The sequence below is a fragment of the Chiloscyllium plagiosum genome, chromosome 19, assembly GCF_004010195.1.
Source record: "Chiloscyllium plagiosum isolate BGI_BamShark_2017 chromosome 19, ASM401019v2, whole genome shotgun sequence".
In the NCBI taxonomy this organism is placed as follows: Eukaryota; Metazoa; Chordata; class Chondrichthyes; order Orectolobiformes; family Hemiscylliidae; genus Chiloscyllium; species Chiloscyllium plagiosum.
The window spans coordinates 47,620,282-47,633,375 of NC_057728.1; the positions used below are offsets into that span (position 1 = coordinate 47,620,282).

General features: G+C 38.4%; 1 protein-coding gene across 1 annotated transcript in view; it reads left to right on the forward strand.

Moving 5' to 3' along the window:
- Positions 1–13,094, forward strand: part of LOC122559440 (zinc finger C3H1 domain-containing protein-like) — a 68,018-nt gene that overhangs the window by 20,758 nt on the left and 34,166 nt on the right. The window contains exons 10-16 of the mRNA XM_043708889.1: positions 785–906; positions 1,205–1,381; positions 1,755–1,901; positions 2,756–2,930; positions 4,089–4,217; positions 7,440–7,997; positions 11,323–11,444. Of these exons, the coding sequence (XP_043564824.1) occupies positions 785–906; positions 1,205–1,381; positions 1,755–1,901; positions 2,756–2,930; positions 4,089–4,217; positions 7,440–7,997; positions 11,323–11,444 (1,430 nt within the window). The remainder of the gene's footprint in view (positions 1–784; positions 907–1,204; positions 1,382–1,754; positions 1,902–2,755; positions 2,931–4,088; positions 4,218–7,439; positions 7,998–11,322; positions 11,445–13,094) is intronic.

The following is a 13,094-nucleotide window of genomic DNA, read 5'->3' on the forward strand; positions in this document are numbered from 1 at the left end:
TTTATTTGCCACTAAATCCTATCCATATTAGGGAACACAAAATAAAAATATATTAATGGCAACCCAGATTTAAACATGAAAAGTAACTTTTGGAGTTCTACATTGTACTTGTATGGCTCATGAAGATTGAAAACTTTAATCTATGAAAGTGTTGTCTTGAAACGTTATCATGTCTCAATCTATCAACCAACAAGGAAGAAAGTCATACAAACAGAGGCAAGCTTCTAAGGTCAATTGAAAATTATTTGAATGAAAGAATGGGTTATGAATAAGTTGTAGGCATGCATGGGCATCACCAGCTTCCATCGCAATTTGTGATAGAGCTATTGCTTTTTATAGTGGACGTAAGTTATTTGATTACTGGAACATTAACTGTCTCATTCTGTAGCTAGTAGTGAGTTTTCAGATTGAGGAAGGACAATTTAAAATATTGGAGAAGATAAATACAAATCTGGATATATCAGTACTATAGTTGGGTAAGTGACAAATGATCTGTAACATGGGCAAAATAAGCTAAACGGCTACAGAGCACTAAAAAGAGCCTGACAATGTTAGTGGTTAGCTCACTAAGTCCAACAGCATGACGTGCAGGAATAGTGGGAACAAGAAAAATGAATACTGGGAATATATAAGGAAATATAACAAAGGGGGTTAGAACAGAAATCCTATGAAGTGATGAAGCATGTATTTCACACAGGTTTGTCCAGATCTATATGCTTATGTACTACTTCGGTCATTATCAAAATAATTATGCAGACATTGGTTGTCAGTTAAAAAAAAAAAGCAATTTGTCATGAGGCACCTGGCAATATTGGCAGAGGAAGCTCCACGTGTGTCTAACATCCGTACATACTTTGAACTTGACTATGTTTTGAAATTGAAAATCCGTGAAAATAGTATGGAAGTGTAAGCTCTTACTTTTATGCAGAGGGTACTCAAAAGTTGCCCAGAAAGATAGGAAATTCCTAAAGAAATGACTGGATAGATACCTGCAAAGGGGCTCCTGAAGGCCCTTAGTTTTTGTGGCCGACCGGATGGGGGAAGTGTCTTTTCTGATTTTGTCATTAACTATCTATGGTAATTAATGCCATGGCAGTAGATAGGTTTTTGAGAGTCATGGTAAACTGGAAAAGCTTATGTTTGGCATAGTATATGGTTGAGTATTGGTGCTCATTTTTAAAAGTGCATCAGTTTAATTTTTGAGTACTGATGTTCATCGCTCTTTACGCTATATCAAGGCTGAAAACTTTCTTTGTCTAAAGGCCACAAAACCAAAGCCAAAACTAAAAGCAGAAAAAGAAAATGATCCTGCTGGAACCAAAGATGGATTTTCTGAGGGAGGCAAAAAGGAAAATAGACTTTTAAAGGAAGAAAATATCAGGTAAATATTCACTTTTTTGACACTTTTATTTGCTTCTATTCACTTTAATAGTCATTTGGTGTTGTAGACTGTTTCCTTAGCAAATTCTTAAAAATGAACCAGATAATTGCTACGAGCTAAATGTTTCTGCACTTGAGTGATGGTATTGACCTAACCTCATGTTGATTGAATGGAGGAGTCCAGCTTGTTCTGAGTTATATAGTTTGAATCTTGTGATTACAAACTTGTTACGAGCACTAAAGTTTGTTCTGTTTGTTTGCTGCCGCTTATGAATTGAATGTGAGCAGGCTGCTGTCTGTCAGACTAATGTTTATTAATTTCAATGTTTAGTACAATGCGTTTGTACTCATTAGTTTGGCTTGATTTTATTTAGCCGTGAGAAACAGCGACAGCTGAAGTCTGATTTGTCAAGGGCGAGTCCATCCCTGGTTCGCTCTGGTGCTGAAGTAAATAGTATTGGAAAAAGAACAGTGGTCAGTAAACAACTGTCAGATGTTGAAGATAGACTCAGAAAACACAAGTAAGTTTTCATTGTTCTTTCTTTTCTCTAAGCATCAATAAGGAGTATTGGACAAATTTACCTTAATAGAAACTTTCTCAGAATGTCTGGTAGACTACAGTGAAATAAATGGCCAGACTAGTTATTTTGCTAATTGGGTAGTAATTGTCTGAAGAGCCTGAAAGAGCTCCTTTATTTTTCCTCAAGTAGTTGCTTGGTATTTTTCTAACCGCCTGAAAAGATTTTCTGCTGTAGTTCTTATGCAGTGACTTGAATCGGCAAGCTGTCAGTATAATCGTTTACCATTTCCAAACTGTTGAAGTTCTCTGGCAGCCATCAGTTCGCAGTTTCAACCAAAATGAATGTCGACTTCCTAATTTGATATCTGATGTAACATGTTTCTTTTTTGTTTGGCATGGTTCCCAAATATCTTATGCTGCTGTATTATATAGCTAGCACCATTTATGTTTCTCATGCTCAATAATTTCAGAGGATGAAAATGTTTGGGCTTCACTTTTAAATTTGTGAGGAAAGGTACACTAGACAAGGTTAAATGTGCCTCAGTTTTCAGAACACAATTGTTTGCAATGGGACAACATGTCTCCACCTATTCATTTTTACTTGTTTGTGTAGCTATTGCACCTTTTTAGCAAGGTGTCAACTGCTTGACACACAAAACTGAAATCCATATAAATTATAAAGTTTATTCAATTTAGTAATCAGCTAAGTTGTACCTGTGGTAATAGCTTGAATTTGTGCTAATGGTTACTGTTTTCTCAAAGATCAAAAAACATGCTCTATCCATTCTACTGATTGTGTTTAAATTCGTGAAAAATAAACTTGAGGTGTAAGATTTTGATTTGCTTTTATTTTAGTCTACTTTTGACAAAAGATGAGTCTCTTTTATCAAACCTATTACAACAAGAAGCAAAAAAGAAAGAAGCACTGCGTCAAGCTGAAGCCAAATACATGAAGCATAAAGAACAGTTACAGGCAGCTGAAAAGATTGTGAATGCCAACAGAATGCTGCTTAAAAAGCTTCAAGAACAGGTAGGCAACACAAATTTCATTACAAATTTCCATTCCCCAAACAGCTCCGAGTTGAGGATAGTTTTATTCTGTAAGCTAAGTTGGTCTGTTTTTAAGAAGCTGTTGTTTCTTGATCAGATAATAGTGCAGTTGGTTTTGGACCTGGGTCTTGACAAGAGGATGGCGGGTCAGTCAAATATGCTCATGGTTGCTGGGCTGGAATATAGGTGTAATCAAAATTGTTTTGCTGTGTCGTAGCTTTCAGAGGCAATTGAAGACTATGGCAGAGGGGTTTCATGGAAATGAACTCCAGAAAGAATTGTATTTTAAGGAAGGACAAACTGAAAAAGAAAAGTTAATTAGTCCTCTCCCATTGTTTTTTTTAGCATATAGAATATGCGCTAGACAACTTCCATTGCGAAAATGTGAATGGCATGTCCTTTTGAAATGCCTTAATGTACTTTTCAAAAAACAAAATAATTTGTAACTACAGTCTTTGATGCAAGTAAATGTAGGAGGGTGTTTTGCACAACAAGGGTGAAACTGACTGAAGTGGTCAGCACTTTTAGCAATCGAGGATGTTTCTTATGGGAAATCTAGAAGCTCGGGTCACAACATAAAAATATTCTCCCATTTAAGATTGAGATTAGGCAGAATTATTTTTGAGAATTGATGATTTTTGGAATGCTGTTCAGGCAGCAGTAGAGGCTGGGGAAATTGAACATATTTAAGCTGAATTGGGCAGAGTTTTGTAGGGAAGTGAAGGTTTGAGCACAGGCAAGAAGGTACAGTTAGTGACATAATCTGATCAGACATAAATCTAATCGAATGATGAAACAATAGTTTTGAGTGTCTACTCTTATTTCTTGGCTTATCTTATTGGAGGAATATTATATAAAAACCAGGTTTCTTCTAACAGTAGAGGCATTAGCACAGTCATACCATTTATCTGAATTGTGAAATAAACAGATTAAAAATTTGGTTTTAACATCTCAGCTGATTTAATCTTTACTGAAGCAGTAAATCCCTAGGACCATGTGGAGGTTTGAAAAAGATTTGTGTAACAAGTCTTAAATGAATTTCATGCTTTTGTGCATTGCAGTTTTGCAGTGGACCAACTCTGTCATGTTTAAGTAGTATGAGCTGTTTTGAAAACTGTTTTTCTTTATTGCCTCTTAGATCCATAAAGTACAACATCGAATACAAGTTAAGAAGAATTTATCCATAAAATATGAAGAATTCGCAAGAGCAAAAGCTGTTGCTAGTCAAGAAGTGGGCAAACGTAAACGTGAACAAGATTCATTTGTTGTAAGTTGACTTTTTGAAAGAATTAGCTCTCAGAATGTGGACTTTGTTGACCAGTCTGCAAATTTTCGAGGAGAAAGCGAGGACTGCAGATGCTGGAGGTCAGAACTGAAAATGTGTTGCTGGAAAAGCACAGCAGGTCAGGCTCCTTGGATGCTGCCTGACCTGCTGCGCTTTTCCAGCAACACATTTTCAGTCTGCAAATTTCCAAACCCTAATTTCCCTTGAGAATGTAAAATGATATTGAGCCAGCTTGAATACAACTGCATGGTTTGCTCAGCCATTTCAGAGAGCAGTTTTATAACACACCATTGCTGGGAATCTGAAGTCTGATCAAAACCAGAGCAGGAGTAGTTAACCTCCTCCTGTGGGGGATCCTTATCAGCAAATTTAAATATACTATATCCATCAGGTCTCTTCTAATTTTATTAGTAACATACTCAAAAAAAAACAAACAACTTTGTCAAACTGGCAGATCTGTATTTTATCCTTTGCTCCAATTTTGAATAGTCAGGTGGCATTTGTAAGTTTCCAATCTGCAGTCGTTCCAGAATCTACAGAACTTTAGGATGTGGTTCCCATGCAACAACTACCTCAATAGCCATCACTTTCAATGTCTTGGAAGGTAGACTGAGGTCTTGGAGATTTATCAACTTTCAATCCCAATAATTGCTGCAGTCTGACTTAGAAATGTTAACTTGCTTCAACTTCTCATTCTTTCTAGTCGCTTGGTTCTCTAATTCTGGGAGATTTCTTGTATGTTACCCGGCGAAAGCAGACACACTGTTGTCGTTTGGCTATTTCCCTATTCCCCATTACAAATCCTTGTGACATTGCTTTGAATGCACACGCATTTATCTTCGTCAAATACTTTTTTGTTAATCATTTATTAAAGCTTTTTCCGATCTGTTTTTTGTGTGGCTTTGCACTCTTATTTTTCCGTTCCTTTATCAGTTTCTCGGTCCTCCTTTGTTGTGAAAGCTTCCCAGTCCTCTTAATAATGACTAGATCAGGACAGTTTCGATATTGAAGGATGATAAGATACTGTTTTTCTTGGAGCAGAGACTACTGAGCAGTGACATGAAATGTATACAATTATGTGAGGTATAGCATAAACAGGAAGGAACTATTCCCCTTGATGGAGGGATTGATCACCTGGGGGCATAGATTTCAGTTGAGGGGCAAGAAGATTTAGAGGAGATACAAGAGTATTTTTCATCGAGGGTGATGGAAGTCTGGAACCTGCTGCCTGTAATGGTGATAGAGACAAATCATCATACAATTTAACATACTTAAATGTGCATGTGATTCCAAGGCATAAAGGCTATGAGCCAAATGCTGGGGAATGGAATAATAATAGGTGCTTGTTTTTGACTGGTGCAGAATTGGTGGGCTGAAGCTCCTTTGCTCTGTGCTGTAGACCTGAGACTGACTTCATAAAGCCTTTTTTCATTTTAATCTTCCACCGTCCTTAGCTTGACTGACCTTTAAGTTTGTGCACTTTGAAGAAACATAGTGGATGTTCAGCCATGGATTCTCCAAAGACTGTCCTGTGCTTTTGTATGGGCATGCTCTTTCTCATGGATTTTCCCAATTCAGCTCAGCCAGCTTCTGTCTCATCTCTTCATAAAACTAGTTTAAACCAAGCCCAGCATGCAATAGTGGTCCCTTCATCTAGCTCATTAAAAATATAGTAAATAGTTTATCCCACGGTACTAATTGTGACAGTCAGCTAGTTGCGTTTGCCAACCTGAAAACAGCCCATTTCTTTTCTCCAACTGTTTTGTCAGTAAGCCAGTTCTCTCTTTCACCCAAAATGTTGTGGAAGCTTATCTTGTATATTCAAAAAATATGTGGTGCGCATCTAGTTTGATTCCCCTTATTCGCTGTTTGTCCATCCTCAAACACTCATTTGTCCAAACAAAATTGTGCCAAATTCTATTGGAATTTTGTAAGTATCTTGCTTCTCCATTCTTAATAATTTTCTGGTGTTTTTCCTACCAGATGTTAGATTAACTTTCTTCATGCTTTTTCTGACCTTCCATAAGTGGTATTATACTTGCAGTTTTCCAGTTCACTGGCACCTTTACTGAATCCAGGGAATTTTAGAAGATTACAGCCAGTGTAACCTCTTGCACTCGCTTCTTTTAACACCCTAGGATGCAGTTTCAGGGGTCTTGTCAGTTTAGTCCAATCGCGTTTTCTGGGATGTTTTTTCTCTCATTTGTTTTAAGTTCCTCCATTTGCTTTTCTTTACTCTTCTTGGGATGCTTTTTGTCCTTTGACTCCTGAAGTTAGATGGAAAATACTTATTCAGAAGGTCTGCAAGTTACTTGTTTCCTAATAGTAAGTTCCCACACTTTAGCAGAACAGTGCTTACTTTGGCTGCTCTTTAATGTTTATTTGTACAGAAAATTTTGCTGGCTGTTCCTGTGTTTCTCATTAGTTTTCTTGTGCTCCCATTTTCTTCATCAAATTTTCATCCTCCTTTCCTAGTTTCTAAAATGTTGCTTATCTTCTAACAATCCTTGCATCTGGCAGCATTGGACGTCTCTCCTTTGATACCATTTTTAATTAGCCATGACTGATGCATCATCTTTTAGAATTTTCTTCAATGAATTATGAGGATACAAATGAATAATACATGGATAGAATGCATAATACAGCTGTTATATGTTGGAAAGTTTGTTATTAAATCTGTCATTTTTTTTGAATAAAGTCATAAACTTTAAGAAACCCTAAATAATGCACCAGTACTTGGTTGTTTTGTGCATGTTGTGGCATTCAAGCCTTCTGTATTTAACGTTTGCTTATGGTTTGAACCTTAAAGAAAAACAATTTAACTGCCTATCAATGTTTGCATGACAATCTGCTGTATTCAAATTGTGCATTGTTTAGTCTAAAGATCTAATACTCTACTCCAGTTGCTTATTGTGTGGCCTGAGTCTAAAGATCTAATTCATTCTTCCAGCTGGCTATGATATGTCCTGAAATATTTTGTCTACTTTTTTTTGGGCCATCAAATAAAAATTAACATAGGTTTAGAACAAGTAACTATTTCCTCAAGATTTTTATTTGGTATTTATTATTTTGGATGGGACCATTCTTTTTTTAAACGTTTGTGACATGAGGGCCAAATTATTCTATGCGGAATCTTTTGCATTTAAATAACGTTTTAAATGCCTTTTTAACATAATGTTTGATTCTGAAATAACTTTCTTTCAGGCTAACAAGAGTATCCGGTTGGATGGCTCATCTAAACATGTGGCAGTCTTAAAGAAACAGTCTGCTGAATATATAGCTATGGAGAAAAAACGTTTGCAGCAACTTGAATATGAGTATCGGCTGAAGATTCAAAAACTGAAGGAGGCGCAAGCTTTAAGGAATGCAGGGCAACCTGATAGTTTGCAGGGGATAGAGGAAGAGCGTGCATTTGTGGTTTCGCAGCCTTCTCTGCATGACTTAACACAAGATAAACTTGCTCTTGACACTGAAGAAAATGATGCAGAAGATGAAGTGCAGTCTCCATCTCTAAGGGAACGAAGGAGGTCGTTCCGGGATTCGAACTCTTTTACCAAGCCAAATCTCAAGCACAAAGATCTAACTCAGGGGAAAGAAACTTTAAGTAAGCCTATGAAGAAAAGCTTTGATGAACCTGAGCTGTTTCTTGGGCTCAATATTGATGACCTCAAAAAGCTTCATGGGGAGGCAGACGACTTGAAAACATTGCTTCAGAAAACTTCACTTTCAATGACTTCCAGAGAGAAACCTTTGTATGGTCAGGTTAGTAGAATGAAATTGGTGCCTGTAACTCAAAATAATGCAAAAAACTGTAAATGTATGAAGCTGTTATCAGTAAATTTGATTTTTCTTTGCAAAATAATAGTGACATTAAGTGCAAAGTGAGTCTTGCATTTTATGTAGTTCCTTTCATAAATTCAAGACTACCCAGGTAGTCACTGTTGTGATATAAGGAGTCTGGCAGCCAATCGCTACACAGCAAGCTCCCATGAATTTTATCATGACCAGATAGTTTGTTGTCTTTGACAGTTAAATAACAGCAGAGCCCAGTAACTGCTCTTTGAAAAAAAAAGTACCTTGTGATCTTTAATGTCTGCCTAACAGAGGTTTTGATTTAATGTCTCATCTGGAAGTCAACACCTTTCAGCAATGCAATATTTCCTAAAAACTGCATGGTTGATGTGAACTTAGTTAGTCTTTGTCCGAGCATCTCTGGTGTGGAAATTGAACTCGCAACTTTGACTTTGGAGGTGAAATGCTACCCACTAATCCAAGGGTTAGTAATTGTAAGTTTGATCTTTTTCTGTCATTCTGTAATTAATTCAAGTTGTAACATGGCACATCATGGCTGAAATGATTGCACTGAACTTGAGAAATGCTAGCTAGTCAGAATCAGTTATACAGCATGGAAACAGGCCCTTTGGTCCAACTCACATGCGCTGACCAGATATCGTAACTTAATCTCGTCTCATTTGCCAGCATTTGGCCCATATCCTTCCAAACCCTTCCTATTCATGTACCCATCCAGATGCCTTTTAAATGTTTAATTGTACCCACCTCAACCACCATCTCTGACTGCTCGTTCCATGTATGCATAACCCTCTGTGAAAATGTTGCCCCTCAGGTCCCTTTTAAATCTTTACTCAGGTTAAACCTATGCCCTCTAGTTTGGACTCCTCTGGGAAAAAGATCGTGGCTGTTCACACTATCTGAAGAATGGCTTACATTTTATCTTGTTCCTTTCATGAACCTCATGATTTCATTAACCTCTTTAAGATCACACCTCAGCCTCTGATGCTCTAGAGAAAAAATAGGTCCCAGTCTCTCCCTGTAGCTCAAACCCTCCAACCCTGGCAACATGCTTGTATATCTTTTTTTGAAACCTTTGAAGTTTCACAACATCTTTCCTAGAGCAGAGACCAAAATTAAACATTGCTTAGGCCACTTTTGGAATACTATGTCCTATGCAACTGGGACATGACGTTCCACCTCTGTATTCAATGTATTGAATACATGAGTGGTTGGATTCCACTAGAAAAAGACCAAAACTTGACCTTGGGAAATAAGGCAGAGCAAATGACTGATGTGTCAGTGGTGGAGCACTTTGGGCAGTGATTATAATTCCGTTAGTTTTAAAATAGATGGACAAAAGGATAGACCTGATTCAAAAGTTAAATTCTGAATTGGAGTGAGACCAATTTTGATAGACGAATTTTCAAACGTTGGCTGGGGGAGGTTATTTGTTTGCAAGTAAGGCAGTGGTTGGAAAGTGGAAGGTTTGCAAAAATGAGTGTATTCAGACTATGTTAGTGTGAAAGGCAAGGCTGGTAGGTGTAGGGAGTGCTGGATGACTAGAAAAATTGAGGCTGTTGTTAAGAAATTGAAGGATACATAGTCAGGTATAGACAGCTGTGATCGAGTGAATCCTTAGAGTATAAAGGCATTGGAGTATACTGAAGAGGGAAATCAGAGGACAAAATGGACATGGGAGCGTTTTGACAAAGTGTGAAGGAGAATCCAAAGTCGACAAATACATAGAGTAAAAGTGTAACTAGAGAAGGATAAGGCCTCTTAAAGGTCAGTGAGGTTGTCTGTGTGGAATCACAGGAAATGGGTGAGATGCTAAACAAATATTTTCAGTTTTTCCTGTGGAGAAGTCCAGTGATGGCATTCAAGAAGTAGACTTGTTTCCTTCTGATGAAATATTAAATTAAGGTCTGAATATTGCTTGCATATTTGATTAGACTTTTAAATGAGAGTTTTTAGGTTTTGGAGCTAGTTTCTCCAGGATGGTAGGTTTGTTCAGGTATAAATATGGGGCAGTTGTGAAGTTCAACTTCTGAATTATTGCACATGGAATGAGCTTCCAGAAAAAGTGGCGGAGGCTGGTACAATTATACTATTTAAAAGGCGTTTGGTTGAGTAAATGAATAGGATGGGTTGGGAAGGATATGGGCCAAATGTTGGCAAAAGGGACTAATTAATTTAGGATATCTGGTTGGTATGGACGAGTTAGATCACAGGGTCTGTTTCAGTGCTGTACAGCTTTGTGACTTGCTAACTGCAAATGCTAAATTCTTAACATATCCAATATTAAACCTGGCAAGAATACAAAAAGGCATCATGGTTTACAACATATTAATGCTAGTATTTTCGAAAATGTTTTGTTTACAACTTTGTTTTAACTGGCACTCTTGATAAACCAGCAAAAATCTCAGATGTTTACTATCATAATATCTGCCATGTCCAAGTAGTCTGTTGCAGATGTGAGTAAGTTTTATTTAAAGCAAAGTTGTATTGTTATTTGTGCTTTATGCTGTAAATAGGTGACATAGTTACTAAGTGGTTAACACTGCTGCCTACCAGCACCAGGGACCCAGGTTTGATTCCTGCCTTGGGTCACTGTCTGTGTGGAGTTTGCATGTTCTCCCTGTGTCTGCGTGGGTTTCCTCCGGGTGCTCAGGTTTCTTCCCACAGTCCAACGATGCGCAGGTCAGGTGAATTGGTAATGCTAAATTGCCCATAGTGTTAGGTGTATTAGTCTGGGGTAAATATAGGGTAGGGGAATGGGATTGGGTGGGTTACTCTTCAGAGGGTCGATGTGGACTTGTGGGGCCAAATGGCCTATTTCCACACTGTAGGGAATCTAAAATCTTTTTAAAAATTACAACAGTGATAGTTATACCCCATGCATTACTATTGTAATAGTGTGTTTTTACCTTGATTGTTTATACATCTTGATTAACCAGAATATTTGACTACCTGCTACACTCCTGGTCCCACAGGTGCCAGTTAATAAAAGGTTTGCCTTCAAATTTGGTATTTTCGGATATAAATCTTTAAGAAACTAAACGTGGAAATCTAGGTGAACTGGAAATTTCCATCACTCGCGGTATTTCTCACTTGACCAAGAATTCACTAGGAGGAAATCTTGCATTGACACTTATCAGTGTAACTGCAATTTCTTTGGAAGGTTGATGGCTCAAAATTATCTATTAGGTGTGTTAACCCTATCGTGGTACTTAAGTTGCAAATAACAACGTTTTTTCTTTCCGTTTATAAAATACTTTTTGTACTTTTTGACAAGATGTGTCTTCAGGAGATTCCAGTGGACTTGGATGTAGTATTGGCACAGTCAAGACAAACTGATTTGAAACCAACTGCCTTTGGTCCATATAATAGCCCACTTTTGGTCTTCAAATCTTACAGGTATTAATTTTTTTTAAATTGGCTTGTTTAGTACTCATTAGTACTTGTACTGGTAAGCAGAGACAATCCTGATAAAACTGTTGAGTTGGAATTTAAAATACAAAGGTGAAAAATGTGCATTTTACTTTGAGATAAACCAGATTGGTAAAAGCGGAAAGTTGCATTTGACTTGCACAAAACCTCTTGCATTCACCAAGCCCCCCAAGAACTCGAGCAGAGGTGAGGAGAGATCTTGAGGGTTTTTCAACTTTGTCCTTTATCTCACGAGATGGTGGAGGTGGGTCATTTAATATCTTAAGGTAGATTTAGATAATCGTGTTGGCCAAGTAATTTGGAGATTATACAGAGTAGATGGGAATATAGAATTCCAAACACACAGATCATCCATTATCTTATTGAATTGTGGTGCCAGCATGAGGAACCTGGTATTTTAAGTACGTCCAGTTGTTTCTTAAATTTGCAAAAGTATCTGCTGCCAGCCACCGTCTCAAGCAGCACATTCCAGATTTCTGCCAGCCTCTGAAAAATGCTTTCAGATCTCCCGTAAGCTACTTGCTCTTTACCTTTTAAACGTATGTCCTCTGCTCTTAGACACATTTACCACGGGGAAGAAGTTCACATGATCAAAGAAGATTTGTGAGGGCAGAGCAGTAGATGTGATCTATATGGACTTCAGTAAGGCGTTCGACAAGGTTCCCCATGGGAGACTGATTAGCAAGGTTAGATCTCATGGGATAAAGGGAGAACTAGCCATTTGGATACAGAACTGGCTCAAAGGTAGAAGACAGAGGGTGGTGGTGGAGGGTTGTTTTTCAGTCTGGAGGCCTGTGACCAATGGGGTGCCACAAGGATCGGTGCTGGGCCCTCTACTTTTTGACATTTACATAAATGATTTGGATGCGAGCACGGCGGCACAGTGGGCGGCACGGTGGCACAGTGGTTAGCACTGCTGCCTCAGCGCCAGAGACCCGGGTTCAATTCCCCGCCTCAGGCGACTGACTGTGTGGAGTTTGCACGTTCTCCCCGTGTCTGCGTGGGTTTCCTCTGGGTGCTCTGGTTTCCTCCCACAGTCACAAAGATGTGCAGGGCCAGGTGAATTGGCCATACTAAATTGCCCGTAGTGTTAGGTAAGGGGTAAATGTAGGGGTATGGGTGGGTTTCGCTTCGGTGGGTCGGTGTGGACTTGTTGGGCCGAAGGGCCTGTTTCCACACTGTAATGTAATGTAATCTAATCTAATCTAATCATAAGAGGAACAGTTAGTAAGTTTGCAGGTGACACCAAAATTGGAGGTGTAGTGGACAGTGAAGAGGGTTACCTCAGATTACAACAGGATCTGGAACAGATGGGCCAATGGGCTGAGTTATGGCAGATGGAGTTTAATTCAGATAAATGTGAGGTACTGCATTTTGGGAATGCAAATCTTAGCAAGGCTTATACACGTAATGGTAAGATCCTAGGGAATGTTGCTGAGCAAAGAGACCTTGGAGTGCAGGTTCATAGCTCCTTGAAAGTGGAGATGCACATAGATAGGATAGTGAAGAAGGCGTTTGGTATGCTTTCCTTTCTTGGTCAGAGTATTGAGTACAGGAGTTGGGAGGTCATGTTGCGGCTGTACAGGACATTGGTTAGGCCACTGTTGGAATATTGCG